Source organism: Manacus vitellinus, unplaced genomic scaffold (genome assembly GCF_001715985.3).
Source record: "Manacus vitellinus isolate BGI_N305 unplaced genomic scaffold, ASM171598v3 scaffold_27_pilon, whole genome shotgun sequence".
Taxonomy (NCBI): Eukaryota; Metazoa; Chordata; class Aves; order Passeriformes; family Pipridae; genus Manacus; species Manacus vitellinus.
Genome location: NW_021940039.1, coordinates 9557760 through 9572942, shown reverse-complemented (window position 1 = coordinate 9572942; position 15183 = coordinate 9557760). Strand labels below are relative to the sequence as shown.

Genomic DNA, 15183 nt, shown 5'->3' with positions numbered 1-15183 from the left:
CCCACCCTCCCAGGGACCTCACTGGGTCAGGTTGCTCAGGACCCCTCCAACCTCCAGTGATGGAGGGGGTGCTTTCCTTTCCAGTGGACACAGAGCCTCAGCCACCACTTCTCCCTTGTCTGTGTGGTTTCAGCCCCCACCTCTTCATCCCTCTGGAGTCAGGTTCTCTCTGCTTTGCAGTTTTCTTTTTTTATGACTTTAGGGAGGAAGAGGGGAGGGAACTGCTGTAACACAGGGGTTACAAACAGGTGCATTTCTCACTTTTAGAAGTTTATCCAGCAGGACAGTTGGGTATTGAATAAAAGACTGTGGTATCTGTGGTGTTTTAAAGATGATCTGTGATAAAGTGCTTAAGGTAAAACATCTGTGAAATGTGTGTATATAAATATAATAGTATGCAGTTCTTGTGCTGCACTTCCAAAGCCTGACCTTTCCCTTTAAGCTCTGCCTTTGCTTAGTTCCTTTAAGCTGAGTTCATTTAAGCTTTATCTTTGCTTAGATGTTTCTCTTGCAGCAACTGAAGCCTCGTGGCTCTGCCTTGGGCCCTGTGCTGGGGGCTCTGGAAATGCATGGAAAATCCATGGGCAATGGTGTGTCTTGCCTCTACCAGTCTCAGCAGCAAGATGTTTAGTAAAACTTCCAGATCATTCTCTTGTAAGATGATTTTTTCCCTTTCTTTCTTTTTCTTTTTCATCCTTTTTTCCCCTCAGACCAAGTGGTAATTGCAGTTTGGCCTGGAGTGTGAGGGCTCCTAAAGCTTGTGTGTTTTTCCTGTTTTGTCTCGCTGAGCAGCGAAATCTGAATTTTAAAAATCTTTTTAAGTCTTCATTTTTTTTTTCAGAGCATTGTCAGAGTAATAGAGAGTTTTGAGTTGATACCTGGCCTCCTGCAGATGGGGAGCTCTGGTGGGTGTTTGTCCCCTCGGGTCCCTGCAGAGGCGATTTCGCCCCTTTGGCTGTGTCTGGGATGGCTGTGGGGACAGTAACACATCTGTTAGACAGGCTCTGCCCAAGGACAGGCTTTGGCAGGCTGGACCAAGCTCTGGCAAGCTCCAGGGCAGGGCTGGAGCCAGGTCTGGCTCTGCTGGGAGGCCTGGAAATCCAAGCAAAGACAGCAGAGGGAAACCGGTGTCTGGGCTGGGAGAGCAGAGCTGGGATTAATCTTGCCTAATTTAGGGGGGATTTTTGAGGTTATCATTCTAATTCTGAAGTAGTCCAGCTCATTTCTGCTCAGACATGGTAGCAGGCAGGTTAGACATGGCCCAGGCAGGGATTAGTTTATCCAAAGATGTCTAAAGTCAGCCTGTGCTGCTTTTGAGCTGTTGGCTTCTCTCCTTTGGCTGCAGTGGTGGCTTTAGGGACACCCTGGAGGCTGAGATGCCTTTTAGCCACCTAAAATTAGGTGGGGTGGTCTCACCCTGTCTTATCTTCTCCCCTGTTTTAATCAGATTCTGTTCTCTGCATGGGAATTTTAATTGAATTTTGAATGACTGTGACATGGAGAAGAAAACTTAAGCCTGACCCTTCTGCTTGAGCCTGGGGAGGGCTGGGAGCTCTCTGCAGTGCTCTCAGGGAGTTGGGAATTCAGAGAAGGGATTAAAATGTATTACTGATTATTCCTTGCCACGTGGACTCACAGGGATAATGGATCTGCCCAACTTCCTGAGTCTGAAATCCCCTCTGTTACTAAGATGTGTTACTAAAGGATATGTTTTTACAGAAGTTTGTGTCAACTTGGTGGCAACTTCAGACACCAGAGAATGGGCACCAGAACAGAAAATAAATCTCTGGGCATGTTACCCTTTCTACATGTTCCTGGATTTTAACTAATCCCAAATGCTTGGATGGGGATCCAGGCAGGGTTGAGGTCCATGGGAGAAGCTTTTCCTGCAGCAAATGGCATAAAGATGCACAAAGGGGGTGCATAAAGAGCTCTGAAAAAACTGGAGTGGTTCTAGTAAAGGAGTTTACACTTCAGGGACATGGGCTAGAACCTTCTACTTTCATTTCTTTTTGATTAAGGGAAGGATGGTTGTAGATTAAAGAGCAGTGAGTGAGTTGGAGAGAAGACTGAATGTGGAGAAAACCTTGTTTTGGCCTACTTAGAACGGATGAATGCTGTCAAGCTGTAAAGTTTTAGAGAAATACCAACTTTAGTTTTATAATTCACTTGCACAAGGACAAAGAAGCTGCTGAACAGCATTTTCAAGAGAACTCACAGCCACGAGGTGTGTTTCAAATGAAGATTTTTAGCAGGTTTTCAGTTGAAACTTTTTCTTTAGGAATGAAAAAGGGGAGATTAAAAGGTCACATCAGGAACAAGTGTTTCTTTAGGTGTCTGGTGCTGCTGAAGAGCTTCTTAGGGCTGTTGTGTTCAGTATTCTTCTTGTGAGGTTCCTGCTGGCTCTGGTTCCTGTTCCCATTGCTGTCTGTGAGCCAGAGTTCAGCAAGGGTGTAAATATGTGTGGAATTGTGCCTATTCAGCAGTGCTTGCACCTGTGCACTTGCTGTACCTGAGCCTTGCTGGACATGCTCACACCCACAGGCATGTCCTGTCACCCGAGGGTGCAGCACATGGAGCTCCCAGTGAGAGGCACTGGGGCAGTACCTTAGCCTGGGATGGCAACTCCTGTTTTCCTGGTACCAGACCAGGTGTTTTGGCTGGGAAAACCAGAGTTATCCCATCGTATTAAGCGATGCAGCTCCTGGTTCCTCACAGGGAGCTCTTTAATTCAGTGCTCAGGTCAGGCCCTGGGATGAGGAGGCTGTGCTGCTTCTTGCAGGAGCCTGGTTTCTGGGAAACAATGCTATTCCAACCTAGCCATGGGTTTGTTTTAGTGCTGCCAGAAAAGGGAGTGGGAGAATGGAGGTGCTCTTTCCCCAGACAAAGGGAGGGTTCTGCCAGTGGTGTCTGGGATTTGGTGGAGGCTGGAGGGGGACGTGGTCTCTGTTCCCATTCACTCCTTGGCCTCTGCTGACTCTTCCAGCCAAGGAGTGTTGATGGCAGTTCCCATAACAGCTTTTCTCTTGTGGATGTGTGTCCATTAGGCACCAAATCCTGGCACCTCTTGCTGCATCCCACTTGGTCACAGAATCCCAGAATGTCCTGAGTTGGAAGGACCCACAAGGACCATCGAGTTCAACTCCTGGCCCTGCACAGGCCCATCCCCAACAGTCACACCCTGTGCCCCAGAGGATCATCCAAACTCTCCTGGAGCTCTGGCAGCCTTGGGGCTGTGCCCACTGCCCTGGGGAGCCTGGTCAGTGCCAACCACCCTCTGGGGGAAGAACCTTTTGCTGAGATCCAACCTGACCCTGCCCTGACACAGCTCCAGCCATCCCCTGGGTGCTGTCCCTGGTCCCCCCAGAGCAGAGCTCAGTCCCTGCCCCTCCTCTGCCCCTGCCCAGGAAGGTGGAACTGCCATGAGCTCTGCCCTCAGTCTCCTCTTCTCCAGCTGAACACCCCAAGTGCCCTCAGTGTCCTCCCCCGGCCTCAAATCAAGGCCCTTCCCCATCCTCGTGTCCTCCTTTGGACACTCTCTAATGGCTTCAGATCTTCCTTCCATTGTGTCCCCCCAAACTGCCCCAACATTCCAGGTGAGGCTGCCCCAGGGCAGAGCAGAGCGGGACAATCCCCTCCAGGCAGTGGTGGCAGTGCTGGTGTCCAGGGCTGGAGCTGGGCTGTAGGATCTGGCTTTGCCCTGAGCAATGACAGGGAGAGCGGGTGCCAAACCCTGTTAAATCCAAACCACACCCATGACAGCTGCCCTCAAGTTCTCCAGTTCTGTGCAACTTCAGGGAATGTGAAATTCCATATCTTTGCTCTGTCAGATCTCTGGTCATAGGGATTTGGAAGGCTGGTGCCTGTTTGTAGGGGATTGATGCCACTTCCACAGTCAAATCAGACCACATTTTACACACTTAATAAGAGTGTGTGTGTGTAGGAAACTGTATGTGGGATTTTAATTTTAGCTCCGTGGATTTTTGATAAATTCTGTGATGCTTTCTTTCCCCAGGGCAGTGCTCCAATTTACCTTGTTTTGGTTGCCTTTGTGGCAGGTAGAGCAATTCTTGCCCTCTGCTTATTCAGTTTATATAATAGTCAGCCACTGAAGTTATTTGACAGCTCTGGTGGGAGAGCACAGTATTTAAATCAACAAATATTGAAGGCTTCATTTAGCCAGGTGCCTAAATTTTACCTCCAGCTGTGGTTAGGGAGCTCATTTTTTGTTGTTTTGATGTTTTTTTTTTCCCCTGGCACTGACTTGGCTGCAATAGTTGCTTATATGGCCACAACATGGTCTTTTAAAGACACCAAATGCAGAAAGAGAAGCAAGGGTTGAAAGAATAAGGGCACAGTTGTGGCTCCCTCTGCCCAAAGCTTTTCAAAGAGTTAAATAAAATGGTGAATGAAGTAGCACTTTATCTTCTCCCAGAGTTGTTCCTGCCAAAACCAACCCCTTGTACCTCTTTCTGTCCTCAGAAGGGTCTGGGTGGTGCGAGAGGCAGCAGGTGGAGGTGAGGGCTGGGGCGGCAACTCCTGTTTTCCCATTACCAAACCGGGTGTTTTGGTGTCTCCTGCTTGGAGAGCCCTCAGTCACTGCTGGCATGGGGTTTGTGCCAGGTCAGAAGAGGCATTTGTAAGTCATGTGAGGAGCAGCTGGGGGTGCTGGGGGGGCTCAGCCTGGAGAAAAGGAGGCTCAGGGGGGACCTTCTGGCTCTGCAACCCCCTGACAGGAGGGGGGAGCTGGGGGGGGGTCGGGCTCTGCTCCCAGGGAACAAGGGACAGGAGGAGAGGGAATGGCCTCCAGCTGTGCCAGGGGAGGGTCAGGTTGGACATCAGGAGGAATTTCTTTGCTGAAAGAGTGGTCAGGCACTGGAAGGGGCTGCCCAGGGAGGTGGTGGAGTCCCCAGCCCTGGAGGTGTCCAAGGACGTGGCACTCAGTGCTCTGGGTGGGGGTTGGTCAAAGGTTGGACTCAATGATCTTGGAAGTCTTTTCCAACCTTAATGATTCTGTGATTCATAATGTTGTTTTCCTTGAGTGTTTGGGCTTCAAGAGCAGTGGGAAATGAGATGCTGATCCCAGGGAGCTGGTCTGGCTTGCAGAGTTGTCCTCCAGTGTGACTCCAGGCTCTTCTGATACTGTAGGTGAGAACTGCTTTGATGGGAGCTGGTTGTGACTCAATCCCCCCTGCCCTGACAGCCCACTCAGACACAGCTCTCCCTGGTTCTTGTGTTGCTCCTCATAATTCTGGCCTCTGGAAGGAAAGCAAGCCAAGGAATCCCTAACAGCAGGTTGATGGAATCGTTTTACTGGTCATGCCAGTGAACTGTTACCACTCCTGGTTTCCTGGGGAGCTGCTGGTTGGTCATGTCACAAACTTCCCTGCAAGTACATGGAATTCATACTCAGATTTTTTTCAGCTTGGGTCTGAAATCTCTGATGGGAAAAATTCACTGATGGGGGAGCAGGGAAATGTTTGGAAAGGTTTCACATGGGTATTGATGTTTTAGCTGTGTGTTAACTCTTAGTCAGGCTGCAAAAATCTCGCTGCATTTGAATCATATAATTATTTTAGCCTAGAACTGCATTTAACATGCTTCACCCATGTGTTTGCTCTGGCTGTTACCTCTGAGATGACACCATGAATTCTGTCCTGCTTTGTCCCAGGTAAAGAGCCAGACTCCAGTAGACAACATCCCCGGGAGAGCTGGGATTGCCAGGGAGTTGTTCCTTGTGATGTCTCCTGTAGCAGCAGAGCCCTGATGTAGGTTTGGCTGCTGAGCTGTGTCAGTGCCACAAAAACTCACCCATACAGCTCTACCATGTCTGTGCCACCAACACAGCCCTCCCAGCACAGCTCTCCTGGGTCAGCCTGGCCTTGGGAAGGGCTTTGCCAGAGATCCAGGTGCAAGAATGGGCAGTGTTTTCTTTGCCAGGAGAGGTGTTGACACACAGTCCAATAAATGGAGTGACAGGGAAAGGGAAAGGGAATGTTTGCCACGTCTGCAGCTGAGGCCAGTGAGGATGAATGCACTGCTGTCACCTGAGCCACCCACCCCAAATGTCACCCCGTGGGCATCCAGGTGAGCTGGGTGGGTGGGTGAGTGAGCAGCATAAGAGGACTGTGGTTTAGTTGACGTGGTGATGTTTGGTGTGAGGTTGGATGATCCTGGAGGTCTTTTCCAGCCTCACCAATTCTGTGGTTCTGTGATACGTGTCGAGCAGTTTCTGGAGGAGAGGGTTGCTCCTCATTAGCCACTGTAAGTAGCTGTAGCTTCCCTTTGGAGCTTTGATACCACTTGTGACCCTTTTCTCCTCTCTCCCTCCCTCTCCTCCCTCTTCCTCCAGGGTTTAATGCCATGGCTGCAGATGAAAGCGCTACGGAGAAGCAAGTGGGGGAACCAAAAATGGCAGTAGACGGTGAAACCAACGGTTCCTGTGAGCACAGCGAGGCTGGAGGGCACCCAAACCCAGCCAAAAACACTCAGGACAACACGAAAGTGAGCCAGCAGGACTCTGGGACTAAATTAAATAGGATAGCAGAGAACGGCATTTCGGAGCGGGACGGAGAGACTGGGAAGCAAAACCACCTGAAAGCAAATGACTTCACACAGACTTCTGTCACAGGGAGCAATGGGTATATCCTGACCAAGCAGATGGCACAGGAGCAGCCCCTAAGGACTACCAGCACCTTTGCTTCCCTCACCGGCCATGCTGCAAAAACCCTGCCTGGAGGAGCGGGCAAGGGCAGGACTGTGGGCCCCTTTTCCCAGCTCCAAGCCACGATGCCAAGCAAGCTCGGGGAGGGCAGTAAGGACATGGATGCTAAAAAAGGCCCTGCTGCTAATGCTGAAGTCAAGGTCCACAGAGCACGGAAGACAATGCCTAAACCCACCCCCAGCCTGGTAATGTATCTGCCCAGCACTGCCTCGGGTTGCTCTCGGCTTTCCCTGGGTGTGTGAGGGAATCCTGCCTGCATGGGAATGTGTAATTCAGAGGTGGCCCACTGGATGGATTTATTTTTTCAATTTTTTCTAAAATATATATATTATTAATATATTTATTTTTATTGTTCTCTTCCCACAGACAGACAGAGAGACCAAAATATAGTCACATTGCCACCATCAGCTCCCGTCCCCAATGTGTTTCTAAATATATAATTGATTGATTGCCTTCTCCAACAGATCTATGTGGGACACTAAATGGCCTCTCCCTCATGGCTCTGTTGCTTGTTGTCTGCTGACATCCAGAGCTGCCTGTGAAACAAATTAGATTTCTTCTAAGGTCGACCCAAAGGAAATTAAGCATAGCATGTAAACTTGAGGCTTCTCCTAAGCTTGGAGGCTGTCAAGAGGCTGATCTGTTAGGCAGCTTGATTGCATTGCTGTAGGAATCATTATGGGCTAAACCAGATGATGTTTTCCCTCTCTGTTGCCTGCAGAAATGCAGCTTGTGAGGAAATGTTCACTCCAGAATCCTCAGGTTGGATTTACCACCACTTCACAAAACAGAGCTCTGCCTTTTTTGTTAGGAGGCAAAAGGAGTTGTCATTTGGTGTGTTCATGTTACAGTGAGGGGAAGAAATGGACCTTTCTTTGCCATGAGACAAGTTTGGGTCTTTTAGTTAGCTTTTTGGTTCTTTGCAAGGGGTAGGGAATAGATCCTGGAGCAGGCAAGTCTCCACTACAAGCAGTTGGTCTTCATCCCTGTGCTGCTTTATATTTAACTACAGAGAACTGGATCCTCTTGCTGTGCTGATGGTGGAGGGAGACCAGCCTTTTAGGTCAAGGAAGGGATTGCCAACCCTGCTTGGCAATGGGATGACTCCCAGGAAGGCGTGGAAGCTGCTGCAGCTTCTCAGGGGTGGGTGTGATGGGTCACTGACACCATCCAGCAAACCCAGAGTGATCCTCACGTGTCCCCCACGTGTGGCAGCACAGCAGCACTGAGACGTGAAGGGCTCAGAGCTGTGGGTTGCTGTGATCTGGAGCAGGGCAAGAGAGAGGGAAAAGGAAAAGGGAGGGGTGGCACCTTGCCAGCCTCAGATGGGGAAAGGTGCCGGTGGCACCTGTGCCTCCGGGAGCAGGTGGGAGTCCAAAGAGCACAGCAAGATAACAAACCTGTGGGCACCCAGCCTTGATAGCAGGGCAGGAACTGCTGCCTGCCTGCCTGCCATGATTTCCCAACCAGTCTCCCAAACCACTCATTTCCCCTCTGTCTTGCCCTGGTTGCTTTGGAGTTCCCTGCTCTGTGAGCCCGCTGTGTTTTGGGCAGGGGGAGCCCAGGTGCCCCAGTGCAGCTGGATGAACACCTCCCTTCAGGCTGTCTCTTACCCAAAGAAGGCTTTGCAGCCCAAATTCCCTCTCAGCTTTCCTCCAGCAGCCTATTGTGCACTGAAAGTAGGCCAGGAAAACCCTCAGACCCTCATGGAATTCCACAGGGAGTGATCCCATGGGGCCGAGCGGTTGAAAGGGGCAATTCCCTTTTAAAAGTCTGGTCTCTGCTCCGTTAGGAGGGAGTGTTTTCCTCATTCATATTTTATGATACATCAGAAGAATATTTATATTCAACCCTTGGGCTGTAAGGTCTGTCTCTAGGAAGTGGTGTGTGGAGTTTGGGAGCACTTGGAGAGCTGGGACACCACACTCAGGGACGGTGCTGGTGATCCTTATTTGCTCACACCATAAAAGTGGCTTCAAAAACCAAAGTCTCTACTCGTTGGGCTGCTCTGGATAGTACACAGCCAGTCCTCAGCTCCTCTGGCCATTTGCCTTGGGCTTAAAATAGGGAGAGAAGCAACATTCCCAGGAAGGGTGGTGAGAAGAGGCTGTTCCCATGTTCTCTGCTCAAGCCTCTGCAGTTGAACATGAACCCAAGATTTGATCTCAGTACTGCAAGACAATAAAACATCTGTTGTGTTCAGCCTTCCTGATAATTGCTACCTAATTTTTCCCCATTGTCTTTAGAATTTACATGCTATTTTCTTTGAAGGAGCAGAGTCCTTGCTCGTTGTCATTTTTCTGCCCTGATTATTTCTTTGTTGAGCTGCTCAGAAGAGGCTCCTCGGCCCAGCAGTGCAGGAGCTTTTCCACGTTCACACCTTTTCCCTTTCAAAAACCACCATGAAATCAGGTGCTGTATCCCAGGAAATAAATTGTGGAAATCACCCAGAAGCTGATGTTACAGGACACAGTGGTTTTCTTTGCTAATATTTCTTAGAGCATTGTTGTTTTCTTGGTAGGACTGTTCTTGCAGAGCTGTGTTGCCTGGGAGAAGGAAGGGAGGAAGGTATTTTGTTGCCTGCAAAGTGTAAGCATTTGTTCCCCCTGGCTCCTGCAGAAACCCACTGGGGACAAAGAATTGTTTTCTGTAATCCGGTAGCTGCCAGGGGACCTTGGTAGCCTTTTCCTGCACGTGTGAATTGGTCTCTGAAAGGAAGAAAAGAATTTTCTCACCAGTTTAACCAGCTTTTTCTCTGTTTAGGAGTTGCTTCCTGAATTGGGATCGAAGCTGAATCTGAAACAGGTGACACTTTTAATTGATGTTGTCGCATGTTAAGGTGGTTTTTGAACAGAGACCTCAGAAGGGTTGTTGGCAGCATCATTTCTGCTCCACTTTTGAGTAGAGCAGTAACACAAGTGTTGTACCTTTCAGAAGAATCTTTCTTTTGTTGCTAATCCATTTACAATCCCCTTAAGAACCCGAAAGTTTCCAGGCCAGACTGAAAGACAACTCTCTCTGTGTATGTGTGTGTGTCCCGTGCTTGGAGAAGGCATCTCCTGCTTGAAAACTCCAATTTCTGAGCTTAACATCATTAAAACATGAGGCATAAAGGCTGATAAAGGTACTGAAAGCATCCCAGAGTTCTCTTTGGTGACAGGAGGAGCAGGTGGCTCAGTGGGGAATCCCGAGTTCTGTTTCCACGGCTCAGTGACCACAAGGCAGGAGTTTGAGGTGTGTGTTTGTGGTGGTATTTTTTATGCTGTGCAGGGGACTGGGATGGGGGAACTGAACTGTCAGAAGGAACAGTGCAAAAATCTGCATTAAATGAGCATTTTGGCCTGATTCACACTGTGAGCCCAGTTTAACCTGGGGAAGACAAACCCCAGGCAGGGAGGAGGAACTTGATGTGGGAGGTGCTTTGCTTATGCTGGTGTTTCTACCAATATTCATCAAACTATACCTTCAAGCAGTGTTGCCACTGAGAATCTGATCCCAGAGCTGGTAATGCCTTCTCTCTGTGTGCACACAGGGCTGGGTATTCCATGTCAGTGCCCAGCTCTGTGGGAGCTCTAACCTAAGAACACCTTGTGTTCCATCTCCTGGGGCCAGGCAGGTGGCAACTGGAGGACTGCAGGTGTCTGGGGTTGCTCAGCAAGCTCAGACCCTCCAATATGCAGAGAATTTAAAATAAAAGTGCAGGGCCTAATGGGGATGAGGATGGGAATGTTGTTTCTTTGGGGGGGAGTAAATAAAAAGCACAGGGTGCAGTGAAACAGAGCTCTTGGCTGATGGCAGGGGCTCTGCCAGCCTGGGTGAACCCAGAAGGTCCAGCAAGGAATCTCTCCAGAGGGTATCAGGGTATTCATGGGCAGACTGAAAGTGTGAAGTTCATGTGTGAGAGCTTGGCCACAGTTAAATATCACAGAACATCCTGAGCTGGAAGGACCCACAAGGACCATCCAGTCCAACTCCTGGCCCTGCACAGACACCCCAACAATCCCACCCTGTCCCTCAGAGCCTTGTCCAAACCCTCCTGGAGGTCTGGCAGCCTTGGGGCTGTGCCCACTGCCCTGGGGAGCCTGGTCAGTGCCAACCACCCTCTGGGGGAAGAACCTTTTGCTGAGATCCAACCTGACCCTGCCCTGACACAGCTCCAGCCATTCCCTGGGTGCTGTCACTGCTCACGGAGAGCAGAGATGGAGCTGCCCCTCAGGAGGAGCTGCAGACCCTGGTGAGGTCTGACCTCAGTCTCCTCCAGCTGAACAAACCCAGTGCCCTCAGCCACAACTTGTAGGGCTCCTCCAGACCCTTCAACCTCTTCCCTGATGGGAAATGTTCAGGAGTGACAAGGCCACAGGGTGCCATTTTACTGCTCACACAGAGGGGTTCCTACAGAGGGAGGTGGGAGGTGAAGGTGTGCTGTGCAGTACATTAAATTTTGCATTTAACTGATTGTGCTGGTGCTGCCCCAGTGCCGACCACAGCCCACAGAAATAACTGTCCTAACCCCCAGCAGATCTATTTCTGTCAGGAGCCTTGTTGTCACATCTGGTCTGAGCTCCCCTGTTTCATTTTGACTGGTTTGTGACACTCCCTTCCCCTGGAGCTGCTCCATCCAGGAGGGCACAGGCATGAGAGCCCACACCTCTGAATACTCTGGTTCAGAAACCCATTAAATGCAGGTTTGTAGGAACATCTACACTTCAGAAACCCATTAAATGCAGGTTTGTAGGAACATCCACACTTAAGCTCAGCCTGCCTGGCAGCCTAAACCACCGTGATTTTATGCAGAGAAGTGACTGCACTCAAATCAATGTAACTCTAATGAAGTCAAAACAGAATCCCTCCTCTGATGGGCACATGTTGATCAGCAGATAAAGGGTGGATCAGCCTTGTCTCATCTAGATTAAGACCAAAGCCTTGCAGGTTTCTGTCTGTTGCTCCAAGGTAAGGCTTGCTCGGGATCCTGAAATTCAGCAGTAAAAACATAATCCTTCAGCAGCACAGCAAAGGGGGAGCAGCACCACTGCAGCTCCTACGGGCACTGTCATCTGCCTGTGATCAATTTTTTATAGCAGACTGATATTTCTTGCTTAAATACCATTCACCAGCTGTTAGAGGCAGATCCCCCTGGGAGCTGCTGCTTCGTGCTCTTCAAAGGCAGCGCCTTGGTACAAATCCTGTCCCCCCCTGCCCGGTGGATGGAGGGAACAGAGCAGCTCCCTGACAGCTGCTGTGCTGCCCCGTGGCAGTGCTGCTTAGTTTAGTCCTCCTGGCCACTTGGCTTTGGTTTCCAGCTTGTTTTATGCCAGAGATGAAAGTCTTTAAAAGAAAAGAAAATAAGAAAGCAAGTCCATCTAAGCCTGGGGTGGTTTGAGGCATCGAGGGTGTCAGTCCTTCTGCAGAGCTCTCCAGAGCTGCCCTGCTCCAGGCAGGACCAGCAGGACTTGTGCCTGTGTCCTTCCACCAGCACTAGGATGGATTCTGCTCTGGTTTTCCCCTTCCAGCTTGCTGGATTTGCTCATGGAAAAAACCCCTTCCTTAATTGCTGGGCTGTGGGGAGAATGCAGTGTGTGGTCTGTCAAACGGACACGGGGGTTGATTAGGAGTGTTTGTTCTGCATTTTTGCTTTCAGGGGAAAAAACCCAAAAACCCCTTCCTTAATTGCCGGGCTGTGGGGAGAATGCAGTGTGTGGTCTGTCAAACGGACACGGGGGTTAATTAGGAGTGTTTGTTCTGCATTTTCGCTTTCAGGGGAAAAAAACCCAAAAACCTGAGGATATTCTATCTTTTGCCATTTTTAGTAACTTCCCCCTGCTGCTCTAAGGGACTTCTGTGCCAGTAACAGAAATGTGGTCGATCCCACTGAAGTGTAGAAAGCACTTGAGTTTAATTCCTGTAAACAGATAAAATATTGTGTTCTTGCCCTAATCTAAGCAGTTTTCTTGACTATTTCTCCCAATGGTGCTGGTCCATTTTTGCTGTTTGCTGACACAAGCATTGTTAGAAATGTTGAAGTAGCTGTCCAGCTTCTTCACTTTTCCTTGCAATGCCCAAGATGAAATAGAGACATTGCAGCCTTTTGCTTAGGATGAGCTGATACCACACGAGAAGCTGCAAGAAATGAAGATGTTGTGATGCAATTTCTTTTTCTATCTCACTTTTTGCTCCTTTCTTGGCCTCCAGTGGCCCACATATGTGAGGGTTAGTACAACATGTGAGCACAGGGAGCTCAAACCGTGTCCTGGAGTTTTCTTTATGTGGAATTGTCCTCTCTGTACTCCTCTGTGCTTGATTGGTAAATATAATTGGAGAAGAAAGAAGGCAACCCTGGCTGTTTTGAACACCAGTGGAGCTTGTTTAGGGTCAGGAATGGTGCTGTTCACCTGTGATTTGGTTGTTTTCAGTGGGCCCATGGAGGTGTTGGATGAAAGCACCGCTGGTCTCTTGAATGTTTGCTGGTGGGAGGGAAGGAGGATGAACTTCATCCAATTGCTCAGTTAAAAATCAGTTATAAAACTCAAAGGTTGTGTTCCCTCACTAGTGACCTTAGCAGATCAGTCCATGTCCAAGAGCTCATCCAAAGCTGTGGTTCACTTGCCCAACATGGTTCTCTTGGTGCAGGCCCAGCTTTGCTGGTCTGACATTTTCCACCTTTAGGACTCTGGATCTCCAGGAAAGGAAGCAGGAATGTGTTGGATTTGTCACACCACGCTGGATGAGTGGATGCTGAGTAGCAATTGTTGCAGCACCTGCTGCTTGCAACCCCCTTTTTGTGCTTTGCCAGCACGAGTGTCCTGTGCTGGGAAAAGGGAGTTTGCTTGGCTGGACACTGAGAAGTTTTGTGGATACCTGTGCCTTGTGCTGGGAACAGGGAGGGCAGGAGGAGCCTGTCCATCATGAAACTGGAAGAAGGTGGCATGTGGCAGGAGCATGGAATTGTTACAGTTGGAAAAGACCTTTAAGATCATCAAGTCCAACCATCAACCAGCACCACCACCATGTCCTTAAGTGCCACACCCACATGTTGTTTGAACTCTTCCAGGAATGATGACTACATCACTTCCCTGGGCAGCCCATTCCAATGCTTTCCAACCCTTTCTGAGAAAAAGTTTTTCTCAATGTCCAAATCTGGATATCCCCTGTTGGACCTTGAGGCCCTTTCCTCAGGCGTGGATGGCCGGGCTGTGCCAGCGGCTCTGCACCCCACAGAGGTGGCTCAGAGCTGGGTCCTGCCAGCCCTGGGCTGGGCCACAGGGTGCCAGGGCTTGGAGGCAGGAAAAACCCACACCTGAGGCTTTCCTTGGACAGTTTCCCTGGCAGGAAAGTCGCTGGAGCTCAAGGGGCTGAGCAGCATTTTGAAGGAGTCCTCTGATGGTCTGGGGGGTCACAGGTGGGGCTGAGAGCTTTGGGTTTAAATGGATCACTGTCATTCCTTGTTTCTGCTTTGCTTAGGTGGGAGGGTGTCATGCCCACATAGCCTGGCACCCACTGACCGCCTCCCAAAGGCACAGTCTGACTTTTCCTTTGCTGCTTTTCTTGGAAGCTGCTCCCTCACCTCCCCGAGAGGAGCTGGGTGTACCTGGGCAGGGAAGGAAGCAGAGCTGTCTGTGCAAGGAAGGGCTCAGGAGTGCTTGACTGGGATTATAAGGAAGCAGAAATTCCCAGGAAGAACAGAGTGCTGGCCTAGCAAAGCCTCTCTTCTGGGAACATTTAGATTTGGAGTGGATAGAGCAGAGCAGAAGAGCTCAGTGCAGGAGACCAGGACGGGCTGTAGCTGCAGCCTCGAGTGAAGGGCAGAATTCAGGGACATCAGAAATGGGAAAAGAATGAACTTTCATCCACTAAATCCACTTTTGAAGGTGTAAAATTTAATAAGAGCAGCAAAGATGTAACTGTTTTATGTGGCTGAGAATGAGGAAAGATGGTGAGAAAACTGGCTGTAAGTGCTTACAAATCTGGGCTGATCCTTTTTATTGCAGTCCTTAGATGTAATATTTAATTTTTACCTCTATCTATCTATCTATCTATCTATGAGAGAGATATGCCTGCTCATCTCCCATGCCATCAGATCCCCTGAGAGATCTGCTCACCTCCTTGTGGGAATTCTTGTTCTTTACCATGGCTGCATATGCCTCCAAGTGATAAACCAGATCTCACAAGACCTAATTTGATTTAAAAAACCCCCCTACCTGTTTTACCAGAATTGCCATGAAAAAGTCACATTTAGCAGTTGCCATGTATTGAAGATTTTAAATTTATTTCCGTGCTGTAATTACAGGGGCAGAGAAGAACCACAAGCTAATAACACACTACTTTTTAATTTAGAAATTGGATTATATTCTTCCAAACGGTCTGGCATGTTTTGAATGTGAATTCCTCATGTTTGGGAATAACAACACCTTTTATCAGAGACCAATTGCAAGAACCTGCACATAAAGGACACAAAATGCAGG

The 15183-nt window shown here is 49.3% G+C and overlaps 1 protein-coding gene across 10 annotated transcripts in view; it reads left to right on the top strand.

The window, feature by feature from the left end:
* The window catches only part of LOC103759660 (histone-lysine N-methyltransferase EHMT1), a 110627-nt gene that overhangs the window by 59260 nt on the left and 36184 nt on the right, over nucleotides 1-15183 (top strand). For 8 of the 10 annotated variants that reach the window (XM_029960499.1, XM_029960498.1, XM_029960496.1 and 5 more), the window contains exons 3-4: nucleotides 6353-6909; nucleotides 9488-9529. In XM_029960499.1, coding sequence (XP_029816359.1) covers nucleotides 6353-6909; nucleotides 9488-9529 — 599 coding nt within the window. The remainder of the gene's footprint in view (nucleotides 1-6352; nucleotides 6910-9487; nucleotides 9530-15183) is intronic. The other 2 variants (XM_029960502.1, XM_029960494.1) reach the window with 1 other exon arrangement.